Genomic DNA, 18,223 nt, shown 5'->3' on the forward strand with positions numbered 1-18,223 from the left:
TTGTGTAAGAACCTGTTTAGCCTAACTTGGGAAAATGCAGATTCTTATTCTCGGGTTTTTACTCTCTCTGTATTTCATAGCTGAAGAGGAAAACGGACAAATATCTGTAATCGATACTGAAGCTTGTAGAACGAATTTAGCCAACCAATTTCAATTCGTAAAAGGCAATCCCAATTTTCTGATAATTTTTTTTGGTATCGTGATTATTTAATATGTTTTTGTCCTGCGTGCAAAGCCAGGCATTGAAACTGTTAATATATATCAACATTATGTCTAACGTCGAATAAATTTAAAAAGGCTTACAAGAAACCAAAATTTTGACGTTTCGTCTCCTTGTATTGTACTTGTTTTGAGCTTCGCAGGTGTAGTATCCGTCATGTTCGCGTCCGACTTTAGAGAAGTGAAGTGTCAGTGTAGTGAGTATGGCATTTCCCTTCTCAGATATGGAAACTGTACCATTTAAGTCAACATGTGATAGCTCTCGACCATTCCTCTTCCATTTTACGACTGGAGTGGGTATACCCCGTATGTAGCAATTAATAATGTGGCTCCCATCCACGAAAAGAGGAACAGGATTCTCGTCGAACGTAATGGATGGATTGTCTGCGGACAAAAGAGAAGGATTATGGAGCACATTGAACGAACTGATGAAGAAATTAAAGTGAACGATTACCTAGGGTACAATTATGTTCGAACTTAGAAAGGACAATGGATCACCTTGTCACAAACAAACAAACAAACAAACAAACAAACAAACAAATAAACCAAAAAATAAACCAACCAAGCAAGCAACCAACAAAGAAAAACTTGAAGGAGATAACAGGTAATGATTTAGTGCAGCAAATAATTGGAGGAACTATGATTTGTTGTTTCTTTGTTTGTTTCTTGCATTTAACAGTAAATGCAAAGGGAATGTTTACCCCAAAATTATGCTCCCAACTCTATCAAATATTCCATAGTAATAGATGTCCAACAGTAGCAATTAAATGTAGTCAGACATGATGATAGATGCGAATGCAGTCATAACACTAATGGAAAAAAGACCTGAAAATATATTCAGGCTTTGAACGGGATTCGAACCCACGACCTTTACGTTACTGGTGCAATACTCCCCCAACTGAGCTATGAAAGCCACACGAGAGCGGTTGTGTGGGTTGGCCCTTTATGTTCAGTGGACGTAATACTCGACTCAAGTATGTAAATTCCATAGTAACAAATGTCCAACAGCAACAATTAAGGGTTCGTTTCTTTAAAAAATCCAAGATTGGATTCTTAAATCCGAAAGAATCCGATAAAGGATTTTGCGTTTCTTTACTGAACAGATCAATCCAAGATCTCTCGGATCATGGTGCGTCAAAGGAACCGAAGAATCTACTCTGGGAGTGGATCCACTCTGGGAGGGGGATTAGTCGGTTCCTTCGACGCACCATGATCCGAGAGATCTCCGATTGCTCTGTTTACCAAAGAAACGCAAAATCCGTTTTCGGATTCTTTCGGATGGATCCAATCTTGGATTTTCTTAAAGAAACGGACCCAATTAATTAACAGCAATTAAATGTAGACATGATGATAGATGCGAATGCAGCCATAACGCTACTGGAAAAAAGACCTGAAAAAGTATTCAGGCTTTTTCAGGTGTTTTCCTTTTTTACTCACAGTGTTATGGCTGCATTCGCATCTATCATCATATCTACATTGAATTACTACTGTTGGACATCTATTACTATGGAATTCACAGTGATACTTAGGCCGAGTATTACGTCCACTGAACATAAAGAGCCAACCCACACATGACTGCTCTCATGTGGCTTTCATAGCTCAGTTGGGGGAGCATTGCACCGGTAACGCAAAGGTCGTGGGTTTGAATCCCGTTCACAGCCTGACTATTTTTTCAGGCCTTTTTTTCCAGTAGTGTTATGGCTCCATTCGCATCTATCATCATGGCTATCAAATATTAGTATCACCCAACTAGTGGACTAATGCAAATCCTGCATTTTAATTGGCTACGCTACTACAGGACCATTAGTAATAGTCCTCGAGTAGCGAAATTGGCGCAATCGAGCGTGACGCTTTCTTTCGTTTTATCCCCAATTAAATATTTCTTCAACTTGCATTTGTTAACCTTATTATTGCCTTTTCTGTCCGACTAGTTGGGTGATACTAAAACAATTAGACCCTTCGCCCTTGCGGGCCACAGGTCAATAGCTCATTCGGCTTCGCCTCATGCGCTATTGACCCGTAGCCCGCAAGGGCTACGGATCTAATTGTTAATTATTGAGCAATTTATCCAGGAAAGCAAGCTGATACGTAAAACGTTCTGAAGTTGTCAGATTTGCAAATATTTTACGAACTTGCTTTTCACGAAATTTGGAAACGATGGATTTAACACGAGACTGTATCTATTACTTACCAATTGCCGAGCAAATTTTGTCCACCAACTCGCTCTCAAACAGGAAGAGTGAGGAAGAAGCTTTGACCATGATCAAATCATCATTGGTCTCTGTAATATCCTGTAGCTCCTGCTTATATGCCTCAACACCGGGTCCAGTTCCAACGACAAGAAGGCGAATGCCTTTTTGCTTGAGTGATTGAGAAGCATTTCTTAGAGGAAACTCTTTAAGTCCAATAGACCAGGCACTATGAGTGAGAAGAACGGCAATCTTTGGTACTCCAAGGCGAGAGCCTCCATCGGTCCCGAAAACATGGTCTGAAGTAAATTGCAAAGCTCGATCGATTCTTGTTAGGGAAGCAGTGCAAGGATCAGGATTGTTTAAATTTTCCATAACGTGAAGAAAGCGATTCATGTCAGAATTTTGCGTGAAGTTCAGTTCTGCTGTTGCCTCGTCATTGTAAAGTACAATCGCAGCGTTAAGCTGAGACGACTTTGTTACCAGTTTTGTCATGGTATTCTTGACGAACTCTTTTTCAAGATGATATTTAAAGAGACTTATGTCTGCATTGTCTATCATAAATGCTATGTCTGCTCCGTCGCTGCACTGGCCTGGAACTGCAAATAACAACAGAAGAATAAAAAATCTAACTATGGTGTCAATCGATGTCAAAACTGCCCCCAAATCAATCAATCGAAGGTTGGTGATATTAATGCCAAATGTAAAGCGACACACAACTGCAGAGAGTGTTCAGGGGCCCGTTTCTCCAAGGTCCTGAAAAGTTTTCGCACCCGGAAAGCCGTCGCAAAATCTCAAACCTTATGATAATTACAGAACTGTTTTATTCACATATTCTTAACATGACCAGAGGTTCTCTTCATTCAAGGAGTTTCAGGCGTATACACCTCTCGGTTTCTAGATCATGTACAGATTTTCTAAAAAAATGGCTTTGCGTTCCCGAAGAGTTTTCGGGGCTTTCGAGAAACGGGCCCCAGGTCCGCATGCGTAAACTATATTAGTTTGTGGTCTTAGCTATAAATCTTTCTAGCTTGGGCGGCTTGTTTCCCCATTACAAACCACGCGATACTCTCTAGAGAATTGTTCTTTTATCCATATAAGGATTACTAATTCATATACGCGCGATTTTTAGGAGATTTAAAAGAATTCTCAAGAGTATCATCACCTGGGGCCCGTTTCTCGAAGGTCCCGAAAAGTTTTCGCACGGAGAAAGACGTGGCAAAATCTCAAATCTTATGACTACAGAGCTGTTTTTTCCACCTATTTTTAATTCGAACAGAGTTCCCTTCATGCAAGAAGTTTCAGGCGTGTACACCTCTATGTCTTTAAATACTGATTAACTAAAAATGGCTTTTCGGACCCGAAAAGTTTCCGGAGCTTTCGAGAAACCGGCCCCTGGTCTAAAAATTGTGGTAACTCAGATCCTGGTGAAATGTACCCCATTTGAGGCTTTCATCTTTCTCTAGCACACCAGTAACATTCAATTTTATGTTGGATTGATAATGGTGCTGGTCTAGTCACTCAAAGTTGAACGGTATCGTTACTCAAAAATCCGATCGAGTCACCTTAAATTAACCCCCATAACGATTTTCGTTCACCTCTTGAGTTTAGAAAAGTAAAGATCGTAAGTATTGCTACGTGGGTTCTCTGATAGCTATACTCTTTCTACTTGCCTGCCTGGACATTCTGATGGATCAGATAGCACCAGAAGGTACAGAATATGACGGATATGACTTGAAAGCATTTCATGACGTCCTATCCTTCCAATCTGCTCTGAAGTACAAGTCAAATTGACACAGTCGCAATAAATTATTGTTATTATTAAAGTCAAAATTTTCTTCCCTTTCTATATAGGGCTGGTTATGGGTTCCAAAGGACGGGGTAAGGGAATGAATCTTGCTCTAATCTCCTGGATTTAACAGTGGTATTTTAAACCAATTGATTTAATTGGCTAGTGCTTATAATATTAGCAAATCCTGTGCGTGTTCAAAGTATTATATATCAAGGTGGCTCTTAACAGTTTCCAACACTTAGATTTTGATGGGTCGTTATAACCACTCTTTATCACTTGATGCTACAATCATGGTACCAAAAAACTGCCCAATCATTGATAAACACGTTGTTATCATTTTCGTGACACAATAGGTTACCATAGCAACAGTATGACCTCCTAAAAACACCCTTAATTACAGCTTTAGGAGCCTATAATTCAAAAACGGCACGGTGAATTTTTTTTACAGTATCAACTTTTGTTAAGCATGATAAGACGCAACTTTTGGCAAAGTTTAAAAAAATTCTGTATATGGGGTTTAGAGCCACCTTAATTTTTCGAAAATTTAAGGTGGCTCTGAACCCTATGTACAGAATGTTTTGTATATAATTTCACCGTGCCGTTTTTGAATTATAAGCCCCTAAAGCAGTAATTGAGGGTGCTTTTAGGAGGTCATACTGTTGCTATGGTAACCTATTGTGCCACGAAAATGATAACAACGTGTTCACCAATGATTGGGCAGTTTTTTGACACCATGATTATAGCATCAAGTGATAGAGAGTGGTTTTAACGACCCATCCAAATATAAGTGCTGGAAACTCTTTTGAGCAACCTTAATTAGGTATCCAGAGACCTGCTGGTGGTTAAAATGTTTAGTGGAACGTGCACGTGGTAACGCCCTTTCTCTTTGTGAACTCTGCCAAAATAACTCTTGCTAGATTCAGGTATATTTCTTTTTTAGAGTGAGAGCCGTGCTACGAGATATCATTGGGCAGTTTAAGCAAACCACGACGGCAACGGCAACGAGAACGTCACTAAACAAAAGGTTTAATGAGCAGACCAATGGCTGTGCACGTGCGTGCGTTATAACTCTCTGTACATTTCTTTGCCGTCCTCTGCACAAACGTAACGAATGACTAAGTTCTGCGTATATTAGCTTATTTTGGAGAACGAGAACGACGGCGGCTAATTTTTGGTATTTTCATTCGGAATTGAACGCTAGCATTACATATTTAGCTCCCGGTATTTAGCTTGAGCAAGTTCTGAGACCAATAGGCACACTGAACAGATCTAAGCAATTGCAAAATTAGAAGATAAAATATAAATTCATTTTTTACTAGGCGTTGTCTTTGGGGTTGCGGTTGTCATTGCTTAAACTCAGTATTTCTGATAAGAATACGGACCAAGAACGGATTGAGAATACGACGGCAGTAACGTTAGATGAAGAAGTTAAAAAATTGAACAAATAAATATTTCGCGTAGTATCCTTCTGTTATATTCACTTCTATTCAAACGTACCACATTTAGTTTTACAAATTTATTTCGGCGGACCACAAGTTGTTCGTTTCAGTTTACTTTTGCTTACTTTTATCTTTTTTTCTGCTTTGGCTTGAGCCAATTACGATGGCTAGTAATGCAGCAATAAAGCGTTTTATACATTGCGAAAAGTATTTCTGGTTTCATATCTAGAATACGCCTGAAATTAGTACTAAACACTGGTAGATTTTGCAAGAGAAACTTACCATGCTACATTCACATTTACACAGCGATCCCCGGCAGCGATCTTTCTCTATTCGTTTTATGCCAGCGGCTACCTCAAACGTTTTCTTGTTTTCTCGCAAATCAAGCAAGAGAAGTTCCTGTCTACTCAATAAGTGGAAGCTATCTTAGCCGAGCCTACGCAAGGCGGACACTCCGAGAAAACAGGAAACCCATGGAGGTTAAAACACCCAATTGAATTATATTTTTAAATCTATCGTCGCTCTTGCCTAGCACTTATAACAATTACGTCAATAGCTCGTTTTTAAATTGACATTAAAAAGCAAAAAAATAAAGAGGTACAATTATCGTGACAAAAACTATCAAATTCTCATTACAAAAAGCGAGACATCTCGTCTATAGCACGGCAATTATATTACTCAGCCTCAATACGAAGTTTACATTAACTCTATTGAAACGGAGGGTTATTGACGAGAAAATAGCAAGTGGAAGATTTTATCGGAAGCGAGGGGCGAGTAAAGCGAGTAAAGCAAGGCGACTTATTGACAAGGAAATAGAATGTGGAAGATTTTATCGGAAGCGTGGGGCGAGTAAAGCGAGACGACTTTTTGCGCGGTTCTCACTGAGTAACTACGCCTCTAAAAAGTTGCAACGCAAAGATAATATGTTCGATTTTCGATCAATATGGACAAACGGTAGATTAACTTCAGTTACCAACACAACCAGTGGAGGAAAGTGAAGTATGATCATAGCAGTAAATTTTCCAATTTAAGCAACTGGAAAGAAGAAGCCTGAAAAAAAATCAGGGCTTCAACGGGATTCGAACCCGTGACCTCCGCGATACCGGTGCGATGCTCTACCAACTGAGCTATGAAGCCACACATTGGGAGCGAGGTCAATTAATTGAGTTCATATCTTCCCGTGAGTGAAATGATGTGAAGTATATATGAAATAATTCATATTTGAACTGCGGTAGTAGATGAAAGTGAAGTATGATCATCGCAGTAAATTTTCCAATTTAAGCAACTGGAAAGAAGAAGCCTGAAAAAAATCAGGGCTTCAACGGGATTCGAACCCGTGACCTCCGCGATACCGGTGCGATGCTCTACCAACTGAGCTATGAAGCCACACATTGGGAGCGAGGTCAATTAATTGAGTTCATATCTTCCCGTGAGTGAAATGATGTGAAGTTTTTTCAGGTTTTTTTCAGGCTTCTTCTTTCCAGTTGCTTAAATTGGAAAATTTACTGCGATGATCATACTTCACTTTCATCTACTACCGCAGTTCAAATATGAATTATTTCATATATACTTCACATCATTTCACTCACGGGAAGATATGAACTCAATTAATTGACCTCGCTCCCAATGTGTGGCTTCATAGCTCAGTTGGTAGAGCATCGCACCGGTATCGCGGAGGTCACGGGTTCGAATCCCGTTGAAGCCCTGATTTTTTTCAGGCTTCTTCTTTCCAGTTGCTTAAATTGGAAAATTTACTGCGATGATCATACTTCACTTTCATCTACTACCGCAGTTCAAATATGAATTATTTCATATATACTTCACACAACCAGTGGAGGTGGTGGAGGTCAGACCAAGATTATAAATCTGCCAATGTTATGGAAACTCGTTTACAACCACTACGTTTTTTGTACCGCCAAAAACTTTTCTATCAGCTTGGTACCAAGCTTATAACCTCCAGTTTGACCAAGGTTACTATAATCGCTTTATCTTTTACACTGGAAACTCCCATCTAGCTACACGCTAACCAAGGGAAACAAATCGTTGCCCTCAAAAGCTTTCAATTGATTAAATTCATGGTGGTAGAGTGAGAAACATTGAATTAGGACTGTCAATAACAGATAAGCTGGGAGCAAATGTATTGCTACAGATAAATTGTTACAGTTTCTTTCGGTTGATATTGTTTAGTTTTTGTGTTTTTTTTTGAATTAGTATTTTTTTGGTGTGTGTCGCGTTTACGATCAAGACATCAGAAAATAGACTGGAATTACTACGGAATCAACACACCATACAGGCGGTTTTCATAAACATCACAATGTGCGATATGTTAATTTATGATTAGTTTTTTTTTCTTTTGGTAAGCAATTATTAAGCAATTAGTGGATTTGACTGCATGAGGGACGGGAATGCAACGAAGGAAAACAAAAAAAACAAAAAAAAACAGACGTCCTCAAGAACGAAATTACTTTACTACATGTCAACAAATTTTAAGGTGGACATAAACTTGTTAATCGGTCAACCCTATTCCTGTAGTGTATGAAGAAAGAGCTGTATGAGAAAGAGCTGATCCAACTTAGAACTGAAGCTAACTTACCAATCTATGTTACTTTCGACATTGCATGTAAGCCCAAACTGATAGTATCGCCAACACTCGTATGACCTCTGAAAACATTTATCATCGAAGAAAAAAAGCCATGTACATGTATGATTAATTGCCACTTTATACCTATGACATGAGCGACCGCCTTCGAACGGATGACTGTGTCTTCTTAAGAAAGATAACAGTCATAGCTTACAGATAGTGTTTTTTTTTAATCATAAACTACCTCCGGCTGTGTTCGCAGAGTTAATTTCGTGTGTTTTCTGATCCGAAAGCTCTTATTATTTATTGGTTTTACATATGTAAATGTCACTTCATTAAACAAATGTCATTTACATTTGGCACGATGCTTTTAAGTTGTGTTTACTTTGAGAAAGTTCTCTTGAATACCTTGAATACACCCTTGTACCCTCATCAGAGCACATAGTAAATAAAGAGCGATCAGGTAAGCGTATATATATATATTTAAAAAAAAACTTTATATACCACAACAAAACGCACCAGGAAGAAAAAAAAAAAAAAAAAAGACATGGTCCCAGTCTGGAGCTTCCCTTTTTTCGTTTCTGATGAGCATTTTATATGAACGTCAAAGATGGAAATGATTGTTACAAAGAATCGTTATGACAGCCAGCTGGTTTGGTTTGTTTAATTCACACTATCAACACTGCGCAGAAACAGTAATAATAACAAAAAAACACCACATGGAAACCATGCGTTAAAATCCGGGCTCGCCGGGCCGAGACTTATGTGGCAATATATCAAACGCGAATCTCACTCGCTGCGCTTTACAACAGTAAACATATCTACTTCTTGTCTATCTCATAATTCCAACACCTGCATTCTTCAAAATTGTTTTCAACACTGTTATCACTAGCTAGGCAAATGTACGGTACATGTAGAGCGAAATTGTACCGCATAATGCATGTAAGAGAAACACAGAAAACCGAGTTTCGGAGGACAAACATTCTTTTATTTCTCCACATTGAACTCCTTAAACCGACGAGCTGGTGTCAAAGAGAGGGTTTAATTCCTTTCATTGCAGCTATAACAACTTATTTTAACACTTGTGCTGAATAAACTCCGTAGTATACGAATAAATTAAAAAAAGGAAAGAGAAATTTCACAGCCTCACCTCTTTTCGGTAAATAGGCGTGACTTTTCTTCCACTTCTTCCGCAAGACTTCTTCAACTCGTTACACTTGTCAATAATATTTCGCAGAATCGTAGAACGCGCGCACCCTGTCCTGTGGGCAACGAATAATAATGAATAAAGAGATTGCTTGAGGTTTATATCCACACCATCTCTTCACTATCTCTCAAAACAATCTTCATTGACAGCTGCCATTCCGCGTTGTTTAAATTTAAACTACAAATTCCATGCATAGAGGCAATTGTCTGTACCAAGAGGCGTACAACGCATTGTGTACTGAAAATACTGTCCGTTTTTGAACGCACAGTCTTTCTCAGAGTAAACAACGTTGCAAAAAGGAAAATGAAAAATTTTCCTCCTTCTGCCGTACCAGTACGCCTCTTAGTGGTCGTGCGTCTCTAACAAGGAGATTAGATTACCTACTTACTTATCACTGTAGGTTGATCAAAATACACAATACGTACGAATTTACCTTCAATTGGGTTAACCGTCTTAAATGCAATATTTTTGCCCTCTAATGTCAAATTATCAAGCCAATATTACCAGTCAAAAGTCTCAGCACTTTTAGCATGGATATCAGCTATATTAGCGCCGATCTACCCCGAAAGGCATTTGCAACATGACAGCACGCTTCCCAGTTCCACTAGCATCGCGCTTTATAACATTGTTGCGTGGACATGCACACTTTTTCGACCTTCTACTGGGCTTGCTTCTAATTGAAGAATTCCCAAGAAAGCACCATCGAGACGGAAAATTCTTAGTACGGAGTAGCCAAGTGTAGCTGAGGGAAATTTTGATTGCGTGCTGCTTTTCGGTTTCTCTTTTAAGTCCTCGTCTTGATCTCCATTCAGCAATTCAAGAAACTGAACACAGCTGCTTTAAATAAAAAAAACAAAACAAAAAGAAACGCGACAGACTTCTGACCAACTGCCCCTGACGCCTGCGCAAAATCGAAATATTGAAATCATCGCCATTACTACAAAGATTGTTTTTGCACTTCGAGTAAATATGTAGATGAATCTATTCAGCGGACAAACAGTCCACTATATACGTACTGTTTTTCAATTTTTGTACCAGTGCTGTTTGGGGGAAATAAGCTTTGTCCAAACTGCAGAATTTTGTTGTTGAAAACCGCTCACATATAACTGTGTGAATCTCAGGAACAACATTAATTCGACGTAGTGTCGAATGTGTACAGCATTTAAAACCACGAATAGCTGTTATTTGCGTATTATAAAAAAAGCCTGAATGATAAAACAGTATTTGAACTCGGTTATCGTAACATATCGTTATTTGTCAGTGTTTCGTAAATCACGATACCTCGACGCGGGTGATCAAATATCTTACTCGAGCTCACGGAATACGTACCTATGACCGATCAGAAGCCGTGTGCACTGTTCTGATATCCTGTTTTATCGCGCCAAAATTAGCAATTAGCCATTTATCATACATAGTCCCGTTTCCTTGCTACACTCCGTCGAGCATTTTTCGCTCGTACTTTGGCTCGACTGCGTCTTGCTAAAATACGAACCGTGGCTCGACCAAACTCACCTGATTTGCCGCCTAAGAGTACCAAAACGATATGGGTAAGTAGAAATATCGAGTCACAAATGGCTACGATATCATGGCCATTTGACAAAATTTGGTTGCTTGTTAAATAACTGAGGAAATTACTAATTGCGGTTGGCTGGAAGCAGGCCAATTTATCGTTCATATAGAATTTGAAAATGATTCATACCGTGCGTGGTTTGTCTCTGTTTCTGTTTGGTTTGGTTTTTGGTTTGGTTTGATGATAATGCTGCCCCTCAAAGAAAAAAATAAACAGGTGTCACATTACAACCCTACCTCCCCATAATGGCCACCTCTCTACAACGGCCATTTTCCTCTGTCCCCAAGATGGCTGTTGCGGAGAAGATGGAGAGATTCGACTGTATACAGGTTTTTGGGCAATTTGGCGGAGTTGATCAGTTCATTTGCAATGTTGGACAGCTAAGAGCAATTTAAACACATATGACCGGTCGTTTGAACTTTGAATTAAATCAAATTGAATCAGAAGAAAAAAGGTTAAGGCTAATTTCACTTATTTAATAAACCCATGTTAGAAACAAGCCAAATTGATATAACACCGTTCAGTAAGATATGAAACGTAACTATCAACTATACGTTTGAATGGGAAACAAGAGAGCAACAAAATAAGGTAACGTATTATGACATCAATTATTATATTAATAGCCCTTGTAAGAAATTAGAATGGAAACCACCTGATATCTTAATTTTTTTTTTAACAAGTAGTGTTTCATGTACCTACCGACGGAGATGGAGCCCGCTGTTCAAATGATCTACGCTGAGTCTCAATATTGCAGCATGTTCACAACACCTCGAAATCGAAATATTGTGCAAAACACGCTGAAAGTTTGATGCTCCGGTTACTGCAACATCGCGGTTCTCAACGGATATATTTTACATTTCTACAGAATATGAATTGAATTATATATTAAAGCTGTTTGTGATACTTTTATGACAGCATTTTGTGAAGTGCCACGTCCGGTCACCTGCCTCGATAAGGTCTAATTAGAATTGCATATAGTCTAAGTGATATATATAGTTTTTTCTTATTCAAACTGAAAACGGCATTTCGATAAATCATTGCAACTTTAAAACGCGATTTCGTTGACTTTCAATACTGCAACGTATTCACAACTCCTCAAAACCGAAATCCTTACTGATACTGCAACGTCATTCTCAATTAATACACTTTACATTTTTGCAGCACATGAATTAAATTATATATTGAAATTTTTTGTCTGTCTTTTACGCCGACATTTTCTAGGTCTAATGAAGTGCCCACGTTTAAGCAGCTGCTTTAATAAGCTCTTATTAAAATGAGTCCAAATAATTTTTCCTAAATAGAAATGGCGTTTCAATGACGCCTTAAACCAGAGCTATTTCGAGTTTGCTCCATACACAAAGCACCAACCCAGATTTATGATCTCCTTTGCGATTATTTTGAGATCAATAGTCACACGTTTATTACTCAGATGTCTTGCCGGTCTTCGGCGGCAAATAATCATTGAGTGTTATCGGGTATCTCCTTGGGTAGTAATGCAGGGGGAAGCAGATAAAGTGACATGATAGTTACGCATCTTCGATGCTGTTTTATTGTTTGTATGTACTTACTTTATTACCTGTTCATATCATCAATGTTAATTTAAACACTCCGAGTGAGCAGTTTTAGCCGTGTGTCAGAACATGACCTGAGTGAGAATGAGCCGCAGAATTACGAACAGGAAGCAAGCCTTCGTTTATTATACAATAATACGCCTTACCCGCTTCTTAACGAAAAAAAGAGTGGTAAAATAATAATAATAATAATAATAATAATAATAATAATGGTAATAATAATAATAATTTAATAATAATAACGTTTATTAGTGGCTTATAAAAAATTACAACTGTAATAATAATAATAATAGTAATGATAATAAGAAATAAGATGTAAAGGAGATAAATTAAATAATTAAATAGTTAGAACAAATAATTTGTGCAACTAAATAGTACACCTTTCATTGACCTGATATTATTATTATTATTATTATTATTATTATTATTATTTCTTGTTTATCCCAGCATCGCTGGCACCCTCTATTATGAATAGAATATTGCTTTTCCGGCCCAAGCTGAATATTCTTAATTTTCTGCCGTATTGCGTCAGCAAAGGTTGCCCAGTTCGTGCAACGTTATACTACAGCTCAGTTGGCAGAACGCAAGACTGCCTCATTTGTCTACCATTCCCGGGTCCCCGGCTCACATACGATCCAAGGATGTTTTTCCAGTGGATTACAATCTTCTTCTTAATTTCTATTGGTCATCCTGGAGCGTAGGCCACCAACGATGTCTCTCCAGCTTCTCCTGTACTGTCCAACTGCGTCCAGGTATACCCGATTGTCAGTCAGTCCTTCTCAAGATCCCATCGCCGGGTGCTCCTTGTCCTACCTCTCTTCCGTTGACCCTGTGAATTCCACAAAAGGAGTGTCCGGATGATGCTAAATGCTGCTTTTCTTAACGTTTGAACCATCTATATCCAGTTCCTTCTGAGAATCTCTTCATCACTTGAGACTTGTTCTGCTGTTCTCGCTGCGGATAGTCTTGGGTGAGTAAATTCTTATGATTCCGTGCAAGCACCGGTTTATAAAACTGTTGATCTTTCTCGTAGATGCCTAGATCGTTCGCCACGTCTCTGCTCCATATAACAATACTGGATTCAAGTTTGAGTAGAACAGGAATAATTTCGTTGTGGTGCGGATTACACTAGAGTTCCACACCTTTTTCACCATTTAGAAAGCGTGCCTTGTTGATCCTTGTCCTGAATCGGCATCTGTTTCCTCCAACATTATCCACTACACCTCCCAAATAAGAAAGGATTCAACTGGCTCACCTTTGAGGACAATTGGCTCTTACTATTTGAATTGACTCAAAGTATCTTAGATTAAAAGGAGCGAAAGCTAGACTTGTTGTCCACGAACATCCTATCCGAAAGTTTGATACGTCTAGCTGTATATGCCGACGGACTAGGACTGAGACATACCTAATTGAGATTATTTTACACTGCATTTGCTGAAGTTCGATAGAGAAGACTGCCAAATCGGTGGAATCGAGATCATGCAGCTACGAACAGTAAGTCTACTGGATCCCTCTCAGCTCTTAACACTTTTAATAGTCTCCATGATCGTTGATGACAGTAGTGGTTGTATAATCGTTTTTCAAACAATTCTCTATTCGTCAACGGGAAGGTGTGTGAAATAGTCATTTTGATAAGCTGTTTGGATACAATATTGCTTCTGCTCAAAAGATGTAACTGAAGCTAGTCACGATCAAAATACGTTCTTCAGTTTTAATCATGATAACCAATGACACACTCACAAGTGTTTAATTTTAAACTGTTAAGTTAGGTTACCTGAATAAATACATATACAGAAAATCCACGGAGAAATGTCTATAAAATACCAAAAGAAATAAAGGAGTCTAGGAATATTCAGAATTCGTCAGCTGCATCTGATGGCGGGGTCAAAATATCAAGTTGCTTATCTTTGTAATGCTTAGCCAGTCTCTCTATAGCACAGCCTTAAGTCTCAAAATTTGTACTTATTCTATCGCCGATGAAGTGTCAGGAAACGATCTCAAGCATACATTAAAATCTTTTAAAATTGCATAACTTTTAAGCTGCATTACAAACATATTTCGAAATTCAATTACCGTACTTTTCCCTATTTTCGTCAAAGTTTTGTTATTGTGATTATTTTACCCTAGAAACAGAATCTTCCTTTCGCAATGACAAAATCAGGAAATAGAGCTTTCTAACGTCTCGTTTAAAATTAAAGACCTTTTGTACAACCTACAAGTAATATGGTCATGAAATTCATTTCTAAACTTCAGAACAAGCAAGTATATTTCCTACGATCGAAATCTCAACCTGGGATAATGCATTTCTAACCTTCTGATTAGTTCATTAAATCTTTGTTTGTGCGGTTTTCAATTGAGTGTCGCAAAACCAAAACCAAAGTAATTACTCTGGCCGATCACATAGGACGCCGAGCAATCCATTGTCCAATCAAGACTCAAAGCAATTACGCGAGCAAGTCACGATTGGTTTTGGTTGCCAATCACTGAGCGTAGCAATGCAAAACCAAACTAAATGCAAATGTACTTGCGACATTCAAGTGAAAATGGCTCTAACGGATAAGGACCTTTAGATTGGATCACGAGTGAGATTAGGTACGAGTACCTCCAATTTCAAACTAGTGACGTTTCCAGAGCTCTCCAGCGTTCTTTATGTCGTTTTTCGGTGGAGAGGGTAGCTCATGGGATGAGCATGTGACGTGATAATGTGGAGCCTCCAAACTAGGATTGAAAAGTCGTTCACGTACTCGATCTCGTCGTACTCACACTCATACTCAAATCTTCAGTCCCCATTTTACCTACGCTTGGCATTGTATGGAAAATGAATGCGTTAAGCGTCACTTGGCTTTAAATGGCTCGAGGGTATAAGGGAAAAAAAAGAAATAATTTGCAATGCCATCCCGAGAACTTTGAAAAGACACTGAATGTCATAATTAGTTCAACTACTTGCACGTAGAATTTAAAAGAAGCATTTAAACATCACGGAAAAGGCTTTTGAACATCCAACAGTGACTGAATGAAGCAAAATGGAAGCAAGTACGCGCACAATTCCGTTCATAAAATTAAGGTTAACACCTCAGTAAACTTACTTTATCCTTCATTGGATCAATTCCAACCAACACAGTTGTAGTTTTCATGATAATGTCCGATCCGCTACACAAACTCTACTTTCATTTGACTTGCACACGGAACAGCTCGCCGACGGTACAACTTCGGATCTCCCCATAAATGTTTCCTCTCTACCAGAATTTTCCTAACTATAAATGATTTTATAAGGAATAGAGGAGGAATATTTTGAATGAGAACTGTCTCAATCGCTTTCCACCTACGCTTCATTCAGCTTAAAAAGTGGACACCGCACCACAAATCAGAGTCCCTGTCAATATTTAAGAGCATCTTACAAGTTTTGTCATTGTCTTCTTCGTGCGACTTCAACTGTGATCTTTCTAATTAGATCATAGGATTATTGACTTTTTTCTATTTATATTATGACTTTATTGCTTTTATCTGTATATTTTAGCTACTGTTGGCATCCTCGTCTCGGAGAGGCGAAGGTCAGCGCATACGCATAACGTTACCATAATTATATTATCATATTTTGACCTGGTAGGGTACATTTGCATTTAAACTAGCCTTGCTCATATGCGACATGTGGCCACTGCTCCCACCACTGCTACTGCAAAAACTGCTACTGCTACTGCTACGGCTACTGCTACGGCTACTGCTACAGCGAGAACTGTTACTGCTATTAGCACTGCTACAGCTATAACGTATACTTATGAATGCACTGCTACGGTTATTACTACTGCTACTGCTAAGCTACTGAAACTGCTACTGCCACTGCTACTGCTACTGCCACTGTTACTGCAACAACAGCTACTGCTACTACCACTGCTACTGCCACTGCTACTGCCACTGCTACTGCAAGAACAGCTACTGCTACTGCCACTGCTACTGCTACTGCTACTGCTACTGGCACGGCTACCGCTACTGCTACTGCTACTGCCACTGCTACTGCTACTGCTACTGCTACTGCTACTGCTACTGCTGCTGCTACTGCTACTGCTACTGCTACTGTCACTGCTACTGTTACTGCTACTGCAAGAACAGCTACTGCTATTGTTACTGTTACAGCTACAGCTACTGCTACTGCTACTGCTACTGCAAGAACAGTTACTGCTATTGCTACTGCTACTGCAACTGCTACTGCTACTGCAACTACTACTGTTACTGCTACCGCGACTGCGACTGCTACTGCCACTGCCACTGCTACTGCCACTGCCACTGCTACTGCTACTGCTACTGCTACTGCTACTGCTACTGCTACTGCTACTGCTGCTGCTACTGCTGCTGGTTCTGCTATTACTACTGTTGCTGGCACTGTTACTGCTACTGCTACTGCTGCTGCTGCTATTGCTGCTACTACTGCTACTGCTACTCAAGAACAGCTACTGCTACTGCTACCGCTACTGCTATTGCTGCTGCAAGAACGGCTACTGCTGCTGCTACTGCAAAACAGCTACGGCTATTGCCACTGCTACTGCTACTGCTACTGCAAGAACAAATACTGCTATTGCCACTGCTACTGCTACTGCTGGTGCTACTTCTACTGCTATCGCTACTGCTACTGTAACTGCTACTGCTACTGCTACTTCTGCTGCTGCTGCTACTGTTGCCGCTACTGCTACCGCTACCACAACTACAACTACAACTGCTACTGCTACTGCCACTTCTACTGCCACTGCTACTGCCACTGCTACTGCTACTGCTACTGCTACTGCTACTGATACTGATACTGGCACTGCTACTGCTACTGCTACTGTTACTGCTACTGCAAGAACAGCTACTGCTATTGTTACTGTTACAGCTACTGCTACTGCTACTGCTACTGCAACTGCTACTGCTACTGCTACTGCTACTAGTACTGCTACTGCTACTGCTAGTGCCACTGCTACTGCCACTTCTACTGCAAGAACAGCTACTGCTACTGCTACTGCGACTGCTACTGCTACTGCTAGTGCTGCTGGTTCTGGTATTACTACTGCTGCTAGCACTGTTACTGTTACTGCTACTGCTACTGCTACTCAAGAACAGCTACTGCTACTGCTACCGCTACTGCTATTGCTGCTGCAAGAACGGTTACTGATGCTGCTACTGCAAAACAGCTATGGCTATTGCCACTGCTACTGCTACTGCTACTCATGAACAGTTACTGCTACCGCTACTGCTATTGCTGCTGCAAGAACAGCTACTGCTACTGCTGCTGCTACTGCAAGAACAGCTACTGCTATTGCCACTGCTACTGCTACTGCTACTTCTACTGCTATTGCTACTGCTACTGCTACTGCTGCTGGTACTGCTACTGCAACATGAACTGCTACTGCTGCTGCCTCTGCTACTGCTACTGCTACTGCTACCGCTACCACAACTACAACTGCTACTGCTGCTGGAACTGCTACTGCTGCTGTTGCTACTACTACTGCTACTGCTACCGCTACTACAACTGCTACCGCTACTACAACTGCTACCGCTACTACAACTGCTACTGCTATTGCTACTGCTACTGCTACTGCCACTGCTACTGCTTCTAATACTTTTAGTACAACTACATCTACTAGTGAGAGCGCGCATCCCTAAACCTAGTTTGAAAAGCAACCG

The 18,223-nt window shown here is 39.7% G+C and overlaps 2 protein-coding genes across 3 annotated transcripts in view; both read right to left on the reverse strand.

Moving 5' to 3' along the window:
- LOC145498346 (uncharacterized) overlaps positions 1-12,086 on the reverse strand; it is a 44,901-nt gene extending 32,815 nt beyond the window's left edge. The window contains exons 1-5 of one of the 2 annotated variants that reach the window (XM_081478267.1): positions 11,697-12,086; positions 9,371-9,482; positions 4,082-4,181; positions 2,411-3,007; positions 304-603 (exon numbers count right to left, since the gene is read on the reverse strand). In XM_081478267.1, the coding sequence (XP_081334393.1) occupies positions 304-603; positions 2,411-3,007; positions 4,082-4,157 (973 nt within the window). In that variant the 5' untranslated portion in view covers positions 4,158-4,181; positions 9,371-9,482; positions 11,697-12,086. Of the gene's footprint in view, positions 1-303; positions 604-2,410; positions 3,008-4,081; positions 4,182-8,232; positions 8,251-9,370; positions 9,483-11,696 lie in introns of those variants that run through there. The other variant, XM_081478268.1, reaches the window with a different exon arrangement.
- A 4,293-nt stretch (positions 12,087-16,379) lies between these two features.
- Positions 16,380-18,196, reverse strand: LOC145498460 (uncharacterized). The gene is made up of 4 exons (XM_081478391.1): positions 18,076-18,196; positions 17,765-17,978; positions 16,665-16,999; positions 16,380-16,609 (listed from the first exon to the last, which is right to left on the reverse strand). The coding sequence occupies exons 1-4, from the start codon at positions 18,194-18,196 to the stop codon at positions 16,380-16,382; spliced, it is 900 nt and encodes a 299-aa protein (XP_081334517.1).
- Between the last annotated feature and the right edge of the window lie 27 nt (positions 18,197-18,223).

This window comes from Orbicella franksi, chromosome 9 (genome assembly GCF_964199315.1).
Source record: "Orbicella franksi chromosome 9, jaOrbFran1.1, whole genome shotgun sequence".
Classification (NCBI taxonomy): Eukaryota; Metazoa; Cnidaria; class Anthozoa; order Scleractinia; family Merulinidae; genus Orbicella; species Orbicella franksi.

Excerpts from the sequence above, each read along its gene's own strand:
- LOC145498460 (XM_081478391.1), bottom strand. The coding sequence starts at position 18,196 with ATGCGCGCTCTCACTAGTAGATGTAGTTGTACTAAAAGTATTAGAAGC. Across the intron at positions 17,979-18,075 it reads CGGTAGCAGTTGTAGTAGCG|CAGTAGCAGTAGCAGTAGCA; the intron begins GTAGCAGTTGTA and ends TGGTAGCGGTAG. Across the intron at positions 17,000-17,764 it reads GTAGCAGTAACTGTTCATGA|CAGTAGCAGTAGTAGCAGCA; the intron begins GTAGCAGTAGCA and ends GTTCTTGAGTAG.